General features: G+C 43.5%; 1 protein-coding gene across 1 annotated transcript; it reads right to left on the bottom strand.

The window, feature by feature from the left end:
• Window positions 1-324: 324 nt before the first annotated feature.
• LOC118816846 lies at window positions 325-8,956 on the bottom strand. The gene is made up of 5 exons (XM_036583439.1): window positions 8,866-8,956; window positions 6,449-6,562; window positions 5,213-6,392; window positions 4,884-5,076; window positions 325-423 (listed from the first exon to the last, which is right to left on the bottom strand). Exons 1-5 carry the CDS (start codon window positions 8,954-8,956, stop codon window positions 325-327), a joined length of 1,677 nt encoding a protein of 558 aa, XP_036439332.1.
• Between the last annotated feature and the right edge of the window lie 2,773 nt (window positions 8,957-11,729).

The following is an 11,729-nucleotide window of genomic DNA, read 5'->3' as shown; positions in this document are numbered from 1 at the left end:
CTGGTTGTCGACTGATAAGGCCAGTCAGTCAGGACTGTCTCGTGGTTAAAAGAGTGTATTTCAAATTAAAATTGCAAGGTACAAGAACAAAACAGAAACAATGAGTCTTCAGCAAGACCAGATCAGCTCAGAGCTCCGTTTACAAACCTCAGGAGGGCTTAACTGTTAATGTTTTCGACATTAATGTGTGCTAACAAAAACACACTCTAACTGCTAGCACACATGCTAATAATGTTAGCATCAGCTTCCTACCACACGTTTGTGTTTACAAAGTGCTAATTGTAAAATATCAATGGTGCTGTTCTAGTTTCCGTCCTGGTGCTCTTAGTGCTCTGTAATAGCGATCATAGTGACTTTCTTCCCACCTGAGCGATAGTTCAAGACTGTTGGAGAAAGACTGCGAGATCCACACAGAGCGCTTTGCTCAAAAAGAGAAAACAGAGAAATCAGAGATAATCTCCTGATCTGCAGGAGAAGCATTCAGATCACCTAAACTCATCCACCTCTTCATAGTTAGAGTTCTTTCCTTTTGCAACATCTGTCTCCATAGTGATAGGTCATGCTAAGTATGACTCCAGTGCATCATTAAGCCATGGCCAAAAAATCCTGAACATAAAAATGATAAACAGTTTTATAGTCTAACTCTACAATTCAGTACTACATAGTTCAATCTTTTCACATGTTCTCAGCTAATATTTTTGAAATGTATAAAGTGTTTAGAAACAAATCTCTGAATTTCCTTTACACACACTTTAAAGAGGCATCATTGTATTCATCTGGTTTTATAGCATTTTCTAAATGTGCCCCTACTGGTGCCTCCTCTCTATTCCGATTTATCAAGCTAACAGAAAAGAAAAAACATGCATACTGTGAAAACCTATTCAAGTAGTGTGATAATACATTTTTACCATATATATCACTGACCTATAGATTAATGCATAGCGCTGAACAGCATTTGCTGCAGTGTCAACACAAAGCTGTTATTGGCAATGAAGGAAAATAAAAAAATATATTAGCACTGGAAGGTTGATATAGTTTAATAACAATAACAGCAGCTAAGTATAAAGATAAAGTCCTGAAAGTGATACCATATTGGATGGATATTGCTTCAGTGCTGCAGTGCACATTGCCTAAGTTTGCTGTCACCTACCCAAAACCAGATTTTAATTCATGTAAATGCTTACATCAGTACACATCCTCCATCAGCTTAACAGGCCAAAGGTCATCCTGACAACAGAGCAGCCACAATGGCACCAATCAGGATAAGAGGAGCTGTTAGAGAAATAAATGAAAAGACAGAGATAAATGATCAGTTGAAAGTATAGATTCAGTGTACGTTTATCTTTTTGTGTCAGTCTCTCACGTTTGCATACAGCACGCCTTCTTATTGCAATACATTAACCTGACTATTAGCTGCTGTTAAGCTAAAGACAGTAATTGGGCAATAGTACACAGATATCCTTACACAACACAGCAATAAAGCATTTAAACTCTGTGGAGATGGTTACGGTATGTCAGTGAGTATGTTTACATGCACTCAGTAATCCAATCATAATCAGATTTTTGCAGTTATCTGATTATTCAAATGGTCATGTAAACAGCACACTCTGATTTCTTAGATCGGAGTAAGGTCTAGAAATCTGATTAAGAAATCTGATAAAGAGGCTGGATTTTAGCTCAGTAATCAGATTTCTCAGTGCATGTAAACTCTTAGGCCCAATCCCATTTCACCCCTTGCCCCTACCACTTAGCCCTTAGCTCTCGCCTTGCGCGTTCACGTGTAGGGTTAGTGTGTCCCAATTTTTGTTGAGATAGAGGGGTAGTTTTAGGGCTACATGGCCCTCCAAACGGAGGTTTTCCAGAGGCTCACTCCAAACAGAGTGTTATGTGAAAAAAAGAAAAACCGGCAAGATGGCTGAACAAGAGACCAAAGAAACCCACAAATATGAGAATTTTCTCCGTAAAAAAAATGACGATAACCATTGTATTCTCAATTTAATGCCGTTTCAATGTATTATGTTCGTTTTCTTCATAACAAGCATAAAAAAAGCTAATAACATGCTAACGTCTCAGTAGCTAGCTAGATAACTTGCCCGTTCCACCTTAAATAGACCAGCGATATTGACACCTGAAGCGCCAGAATGTAACTGCTGCACCATTTAAGGTGGAATGGGAAAATACAAACAAGAAGCTGGTGAATAGCTGACTTCAGCTTCGTATCACCAAAGAATTAGCGGTGGGCGATAATAAATAATTGTCATGTCCCCTTCTTTGAAAGCATATGATGCCCTAAATGTAATTAAAGCCCAGCAGTGAGGAGCTGAACTTCTCCCTTCTCTCCTATAAGTGAAGTCGGGCTGGGTTGCCTACAGAGCAGCGCTAGTAGCTGTTAATGAAGCAGTGTTTTTTTTTATTTTTTTATTTGAGGGTTGTCCCATTTCATAGGGCAAGATTTCAACCACTACCCCTTGTAACTCATGGCAGGATTGTTTCAGTGACAGCACAAAGGTGGGGTAACTGGCTTGCAGTTTTAACTGCCCCTAATATAGTGATCAAAAGGGCACCTGTGAATGCTATTTCAGATCATTTGGTCTCAGATGATCATGACTGTGAAACTCTGGTGTCTAGTGTGGTGCAAAGCATGTATGCTGAAACACCTTTGCCAAACGATGATGTTGTGTTATTCACAGACGGCTCTTCCCGCATCCTTGATGAGGGGTGACGCACAGGGTGGGCTGTCACAACACAGTATGAAGAAATAGATATTGGCAGATTGCCGGATCATTATTCCGTACAACAGGCAGAACTGGTAGCACTAACTTGTGCCTGTGTGCTTGCTAAAGATTTAAAAGCAAATGTATTTGTCGATTCAAAGTATGTCCATGGCATATGCCATGATTTTGGCTTGTTATGGAAGCAGAGACATTTTTTGACAGCAAATGGAACCCCAGTGAAAAATGCTGAGCATGTGGCAGACCTAATGGAAGCGCTCACACTTCCAAAACAGGTTGCTATTATTAAAATAAAAGCCCATTCTTCTGCCACATCTTCTGAACACCAAGGCAACTGTTTAGCTGATAATGCAGCAAAAAGGGCTTGTCTTCAAATCAAATCAAATCAAATCAGATTTATTGTCACATCACAAGAGTACAGGGACACAGGTGAGTGAAAAACTTGAGTGCGAGTTCCACAAATTATGCAGAGAACAGTATTTACACATAGATAAACAAAACTATAGATAGGATAGAAGAATAGATAAAACCAATTTAACTAAAATATATACATATAATCTTACACAATAACTTAAAAATAATAATATTGCACCGAGACATATAATATTGCACTGGGAATGTAGGGTGGGTGTAATCAACTATATACTATATATAGTAATGGATATTACAATGCTATGTGGATGTGCAAATAATCACACTAGGTGTGGAGGTAGAAGATGGTACAGTAGGTGGCAGAGTATTTAGTAAAGTGCAAGGTACAGGAAGTTAAGTGGAAGCGCAGGGGGAGAGTATTGTCTTTGGATAGGTATTCAAAGTCCAGCTATGCAAGTAAAGTGCGGGAGTACAGTGGGTGCACGTACGTGTAATGGGAAGGGTTGGGCTGGGCAGAGCAGTGATTACTGGCTGTTCAATAGCCTGGTTGCATGGGGAACGAAGCTGTCTTTGAGCCGACTGGTTCTGGCTTTTAAGCTTCTGAGCCTCCTACCACTCGGCAGCTGAGAGAACAGACAGTGACTAGGATGGGAGGGGTCCTTCATAATCCTTCTGGATTTCCTCAGGCAGCGACTGGTGTATAAATCCAATAGGTTAGGGAGCTGAACCCCGGTGATGGACTGTGCTGTCCGCACCACCCTCTGCAGAGATTTCCTCTCACGAACAGTACAGTTCCCGTACCAGGTGGTGATGCTGCCCGTCAGGATGCTTTCCACAGTGCAGGTGTAGAAGGTCTTAAGGATGCTGGGGTTCAGGCCAAACCTCCTCAGCCTTCTGAGGAAGTAGAGGCGCTGGTGGGCCTTCTTCACCACCTGTGAGGTGTGCACTGCCCATGTCAGGTCCTCGCTGATGTGAACACCGAGAAACTTAAAGCTGCTGACCCTCTCTACCGCAGTCCCATTGATGGAAATCCTTGGTCTTACTGACGTTTAGAGAGAGGTTATTCTCCTGGCACCAGTTTTCCAGGATTTTAACCTCCTCTCTGTAGGCCGATTCATCGCTGTTGGAGATCAGGCCCACAACTGTTGTGTCGTCAGCAAACTTTATGATGACGTTGGAGCTGTGTCTAGCAGTGCAGTCATGGGTGTACAGGGAGTACAGGAGCGGGCTGAGCACACAACCCTGGGGGGCTCCGATGTTGAGGGTCAAAGAGGAGGATGTGATACTTCCCATCCTTACCACCTGCCGTCGGTCCGTCAGGAAGTTCAGGATCCAGCTGCACAGTGTGCTGTTCAGACCCAGATCCCGGAGCTTGCAGTCGAGCCTCGAAGGAACGATTGTGTTGAATGCTGAACTGTAGTCTACAAACAGCATTCTCACATACGTGTCCTTCTTTTCCAGGTGGGAGAGGGCAGTGTGCAGGGTCAGGGCGATTGCATCGTCGGTGGATCTATTTCGCCTATATGCAAATTGCAGTGGGTCCAGGGTGGCAGGCAGTGAGGAACAGATGATATCCCTGACCAGCCTCTCAAAGCATTTGCTTACGATGGAGGTCAGGGCAACAGGTCGCCAGTCGTTCAGACAGGTAATACTAGCTGTCTTTGGAACTGGCACAATGGTGGCTAGTTTGAAACTAGCTGGCACGACCGAGAGAGACAGTGAGGTGTTATAGATGTCTGCAAAAACTCCTGCTAGTTCCCTGTAGCAGGCTTTAAGCACTCTCCCGGGAATGCCATCTGGTCCTGCTGACTTGCGTGGGTTCACCCTCTTGAAGGCTTTGCACACATCAGCTACGGAGACGGAGGGGGGGTTGGGATCAGCGGTGGGCGGGGCGCTCTCCAGTGGTGCTGCGGGAATTCCGTCGAAGCGAGCGTAGAAGTTATTAAGCTCATCCGGCAGATCAGCGCTGGTACTGGGCAGAGTGCGAGAGGCAGTTTTATAGTCAGAGATTGTATTTAACCCCTGCCATAAGCTTCGTGTGTTGGCTGTGTTGAACTGTGCTTCCACTTTCATTCTGTACGCATGTTTAGCTGCTCTGATGGATTTACGGAGAGCGTAGTTGGATTGCTTGTACTCCTCCGTATTTCCCGCTCTGAATGCAGCGCTGCGTGAGGGCGGAGCGAACCTCACAGTTCTGCCAGGGCTTCTGATTGGGGTAAACGCGGACTTGTCTGCAGGGCACTACGTCATCCACACACTTGCGTATGAAGGCGGTGACTGTGTCTGCGTACTCGTCCACGCTGCCCGACGAATCACGGAACATTTCCCAGTCCACATGATCAAAACAATCCTGCAGCATAGCATCTGATTGGTCAGACCAGCGGCGCACCTCCCTGGTAGTGACCGGCCCCCGTTTCAGCTTCTGCCTATAGGTGGGCAGGAGCAGGATGGAGGAGTGATCTGATTTGCCGAACGGGGGTCGGGGGAGGGATTTGTAACAGTTCCGGATGCTGGAGTAAACATGGTCTAAAATCCTGTCTTTCCGAGTGAAACACGTTACGTGCTGGAATAATGTCGGACAGTAGGTTCGCAGGTTATTCCGATTAAAGTCCCCCGCAACAATAAGTGCAGCCTCCAGGCGCGCGGTCATCTGCTTGCTGATAGCCTCGTGTAGCTTCCCGAGCGCGAGGTCCGAGTCCGCCTGCGGGGGGGTGTACACCGCGGCCAGACAGAGTCCCATTATCTCACGGGGCAGCCACGCCGGCCGGCAAAACACGGTGAGAAATTCCAAATCCGGCGAGCAGAAAGACTCGATGAAATGTACATTCCTCCGATCACACCAAGCGTTATTGATCAGAAAACATACACCTCCTCCTTTGCTTTTCCCGGAGAGCTGCTTGGTTCTATCGGCGCGGTGCAGAGAGAACCCGGCGGGTTCGATGGCATTATCAGGGACCTTATCGGATAACCACGTTTCTGTGAGGCAGATAACACTGCAGTCCCGGATCTCTCGCTGGAAGGCGACCCGTGCATGAAGCTCACACAACTTGTTTTCCAAGGACTGCACGTTAGCCAGTAATATGGTGGGAAGAGGCGGCCGATGGGCACGTCGTCTGAGTCTGACGAGCACGCCGGCTCTCTTGCCTCTTTTCCGGCGTCTTCGACGGGTGCGTGGCCGGGCGGCCCAGATGAGTGGCGCCTCTCCAGTGTTAGCAAACAAAGGATCGGCGTTATGGAACTCAAAGTCCGGTTTCCGGTGAGTGATCGACGATCTGATTTCCAGAAGTGTTTGTCAGTTGTAGGTGATAAAACCAGTAACATTTAGTGCAAAAAGAGTTAAAAACAAACACAAAAACAACAAAAAACTGCAAAAGTAAGCGGGAGCTCGCAACACGGCAGCCATACTCGGCGCCATCTTGGAATGACTGTTCCTTTTGCCTTTTGCCTGTTCCTTTTGCCTATTGAATATATTCTGTCACCCTGTGAACAACCTGTTGTTAAAAATTTGGCTGATCTACTTGCTTTATACCAGCAGGCCCTGGGTTTGGAAGTTTGGACTTGGGTTGAGCGAGGTGCATCTCTTCGCGATGGTATCTGGGTTAAGGGGGGTAAATATGTGGCTCCTGATGCCCTGCTTCCCTATTTGGTGGCTACCATACATAGTCTAGGTCACCCTGGAGTAACCCAGATGGTACATCGCTTCAACCAAGTATGGTGGAATCCTAAATTCCGCAAGTATGTGGAGAGTCATTGTCTAGCTTGCACCACCTGTCTTAAGGCAAATCCAAGACTTGCAGTCTCCCTCCCCTACCAAACTGTAACACCTCCGAGTGGCCCATTTCAAGAATTAGGTAGATTACATCACTTTGCCAAGATGCCAGGGAAAACAGGACTGTTTGATAATAATTTGCAAGTTCTCAAGGTGGATTGAGGGATATGCCACTACTACTGCACTGCATACCGCTAAATGTCTGGTGAAAGATTTTATCCCAAGGTGGGGTCTCCCAAGGGTCATTGAGAGTGATCAAGGAACTCACTTTACTGGGAGGGTTTGTCAAGAAGTAGCAAGGTTGTTGGAGATAAAGTGGCATCTCCACTGTCCCTATCGACCTCAAGTATCAGGTCAGGTTGAAAGGATGAACAGAACTTTAAAGTCCAGACTGACCAAGTTACATCATGAAGGGGTTTCATGGATAGAAGCTTTACTGGCTGTACTTTGCAGCATCAGAGCTTCAACTAACAGAAGTACCCAGCTGTCACCATATGAGATTATTACTGGTTGTCCTATGTCACTTCCAGGAACTATTGATTTAAGAGCGGCAGACGTACATGTTATGTCTGATAGTCTGCTGCAATACTGCCAGACATTATCTGAGGCTGTTGCCGCCACTCCGAACCAAGTGTTGGATGCATGGAAAGAACCCACAAAGGGGGGGTCATCCTATCATTGCAGGTATGTGGGTAATGGTTAAGGTGCATAACACTCAGCCATTAGGGCCAAAGTGGGAAGGTCCATATCAGGTCCTCCTTACTACACCCTCTGCTCTAAAATGCCAAGGAAACCCAAAATGGATACTTGTGAGCCATACCAAGGTGGAGCCACCACCTGATGTTGATGGCTAATTTAGGGATAAAATGGGTGACTCTGGTTGGGAGATGCTCTGAGGAGGAACTATGATGTTTAGGTCATGGGGGTCAACCTCAGGAGTGAAGATCTTCCTACTTCCCCTTAGCGGCTAGCGCTCCCCTACTCCCATCAGAGGCCAGGACCCAGGTTAGGTAGGGAAAGAAGGTATCCATTACAAGGGCTAAACCAAACCTTTATACAAGGGCATAAGACATGGTTGTGTACTAAGAATATGATACTGCTGCTATGTCTATGTGTTTTGTTTTAGGATATGCCCAGAGCACATCTGAGACAGGGACGAAGAAACAGGACATGAGACAGGTTCCTGATTGGTGGTCGAAATACTGACAACAAAGCCTGTCTAGGTCCCCTGACACTACCTTGTGAGCCGTTTGGACATCAACACTTTTTCCCCCTATATGCTGGAAGAGAAGATGGCTACCACGACGACAAGCTGCAAAATAAAAGACTTTTATAACAAAAAGGGAATAAAGAAGAATGAAATCTGTAGTTTCCATAAACATCCTGACAATAGTTTTTGCAGGCATGATGGAGGATGTTTGTAACCACAACATGGTCTGTGCTCAGGCCATTCTGTGGGCACAAAATCATACCTTAGGAGGTGATGGTTGTTTTGTTTGTCATGCCTTGCATCACTGCTATTATGTAATCCCAATGTCTAACATTTCTGCACAAGCTTTATGTACAGATCATTCCGCTTCTGAACCCATGAGAATAATAGCACAAATGATGGTAGATGGTATAAGTGACGATAACTGGTCATTGCCTATGGTTAGATGTCTGAGGTCAAATAGAGCTGCCTATTACAATCCAAATGCTGATAGCTCCCGGATTGTTGGCTGGCAGTATACTGTTAGAGTTGGTAGTACTGATTACAACTGTATGGGTTTATCAAAATTTGAATATAGCATGTGATTATCGGGATAAATCTAGCTGGAATTATGGATTAGCAGATCCCATTCCTGTGAGGGCTTCCTCAGGCTTGGTATGTATTGACAAACCGTCTTATCCAGAGGACACTTATCTTGGTAACAGTACATGTTCCGTTTCAATCTCTGCTTTCTCTATGAATGCGCATTTTGGTGTAAACATTCTACCACCACAAATACCAACCCATGCGGTATTTGGATGAGGGAACCACTCCCTTTGGGTTTCTATTGGGTTTGTGGAAACAAGGCTTATCCATCACTCCCATCTGATTCATGGTGCGGTTCCTGTTACATGGCTGTAGTCATGCCTCCTATTACAGTCCATACCAATCCATGGACCTAGTATAGCGCAGACAGCAGGGTGGGGAATATTTCCATTTGGAGGTGTTGTAGATGCCTTACAGAAGATAAATTATTTGGCTTATTCCACACAGAAACTAGCTAATGGGACTAGTGAAGCTCTCCGCTTAGTAAATGATGAACTCCGTGCGTTACGAGAAGTAGTGCTGGAGAATAGGAAGATTTTAGACTTGCTGACCTTAGAAAAGGGAGGGGTATGTCACATTCTTAATACCTTCTGCTGTATCTATGTCCCAGATAACTATGAAAATATTGATTAGTACGTAGCAGACCTTCATAGACTCATTCCAAATCCTGCTCCGGAGGGATCGCTTGGTAAGTTCTTTAACTGGGTTGGCAACATTCTTGGAGGTATATTTTCTGGGATCTTACAGCAACTGCTCCATTATGTACGTTCCTTTGTAGCACCTGGTAATAGTTGCTATTGTTATTTACTTCTGCCTCAAATTACTGACTAAACTCCACCAGCGTAGGCGTTCCTTATAACCATGGAACCACTTCATTTCCCCAATTTGCCTGTATGTGGACTGAAGGGAAAGAGACCCGTCTTTAGGACGTGAAGAAAGAGGGAAAAACTGGCCATATTTCTCTGGAAGAGGAAAGGATAGATTGATTAAGCTTGCGAGAACATACCTTTTATAGTATGTCCTAAGGGGGTAATGAAGGAAGTTATTGTTGTGAAATGTGCTGTGCTGTGTGTGAATGTGCTGAAGTTGTATTTTAGGCTGTTTTTCTCCTTATATGGTCATGTTTGTCACACCTGTTACTTGTCCTGTATAAGCTGGGTCTAATCTTGGCATCAGTCCAGCTATAAAACCGTATCAGTCCATGGTCTTACGGGCTGGCTGGCTGTCTGGAACCTGTGCGCGCAACGAATAAACTTCACTTGTCCAGACAACAGATTGAGTCCCCTGGTTTGGAATCAAGAAGATTTGGATTCTTCAGTGCTAAACTGACCTACCTGCAGTCGAGATCTGTCACCACTGAAAGCATTTGGTGCATTATGAAATGGAAAATATGACAATGGATACCCTGAACAGTTGAATGGCTGAAATCCTATATCAAACAAGAACAGGAAAATATATCACTTTCAAAACTACAGAAATTGGTCACCTCAGTTCCCAAACACTTAGTGTTCTTAAAAGAAGAGGTGATGAAACACAGTGGTAAACACACCCTCGTCACAACTTTTTTGGAATGTGTTGGTGCCAAATTCAAAATGGGCATATATTTTCCAACAAACAATAAAATTTCTGAGTTTTAACATTTGATATGTTGCATTTGTAGTATATTCCTTTACAGTTATGGTTTAAATGATTTGCACATCATTGTATCCTCTTTTTATTTACATTCTGCACAGCATCCCAACTTCTTTGGAAATGGGGTTGTAGTATTGAATTTTAGGTGGTAGTAAATTTAACATTTCAGTGAATAGAATGTGGCACTGAATTTAAGGTGAAACATCTTTTAAGGTGGCACTGAATATAAAGATGGATTTGCATTTAAGGTAGCCCTGAATGTAACAAGGCAGTGACATTAAGGTAGTAATGAATTTAAAGTGGCACTATATTTAAGGAGGCACTGAATTCAGGGTAAAGTTGCATTTAAGGTAGCACTGAATTTGGGGTAATGAATTTATGGCATCAGTAAATTTACAGTGGTAGTGTATTTAAGTTATTAGTAAACATCAGGTGGCAGTGAATTTAACTTCCCTGTAAATATAAGATGGCTGTCCATTTAAGGTGGTGGTGTATTTAAGGTACCAATAAATGTACGGTGGTAGTGAATTCAATGTGACAAATTTAGTTTTGTATTTACTTTACAATGATTATGTATTTAAAATATCAGTTAATTTGCCAGTGCCCGTGAATTTAAGGTGGCAGTGCATTTATGGTATCAGCAGATTTAAGGTGGCAGTGTATTTAAGACATCAGTGAATTTAAGATATTAGTGAATTTAAGGTGGCACTTAATTGAAAGTGGCATTGTATTTGAGGTATCAGTAAATCTGAGATGGCAGTGATTTTAAGGTGGCAGTGAATTTACGGTTTAAGTAAATTTAAGCTGGCAGTAAATTTAATGTGGCAGTAGATTTAAGGCAGCACTGAGTACAAGGTGGCAGTATATTTAGAGTCTCATGGCTGTCAGCGTATTTAAGATATCAAAAAATGTAAGGTGGCTGTAAATTTAAAGGAGCAGTGATTTTAAGGTGGCAGTGGATTTAGGGGAAGTACATTTAAGGTGGCAGTAGGTTTAAGGTAGCACTGATTTCATGGTGGCAAATTTAAGGTAGCACTGATTTTAAGTTGGCAGTGAATTTAAGGTGGAATTTTATTTACAGCATAATTAAATTTAAGCCAGCAGTAGATTTAAGGTGGCAGTAAATTTAAAGTGGCAGTAAAATCAAAATAGAACCGAATTTAAGGTGGAACTACATTTAAGTTTGCACTGAATTTAGGGTGGTAATCAATTTAAGGTGGAAGCAGTTTTAAGGTTGCAGTAAATTTAAGGTGACAGTAAATTTAAAATAGAACTCAATTTAATGTGGAACTACATTTAAGGTAGCACTGAATTAAGGGTGGCAATCAATTTTTAAGGTAACACAGACTTTAAGGTGGCCAACACTTTCAGGTGGCAGTAAAATTAAGGTGCCAGTAAATTTAAGGTAGTACTGAATTTAAGTGGGCAA

Source organism: Colossoma macropomum, unplaced genomic scaffold (assembly GCF_904425465.1).
Source record: "Colossoma macropomum unplaced genomic scaffold, Colossoma_macropomum, whole genome shotgun sequence".
Lineage (NCBI taxonomy): Eukaryota > Metazoa > Chordata > Actinopteri > Characiformes > Serrasalmidae > Colossoma > Colossoma macropomum.
This window is presented reverse-complemented; position numbering and strand designations above follow the sequence as displayed.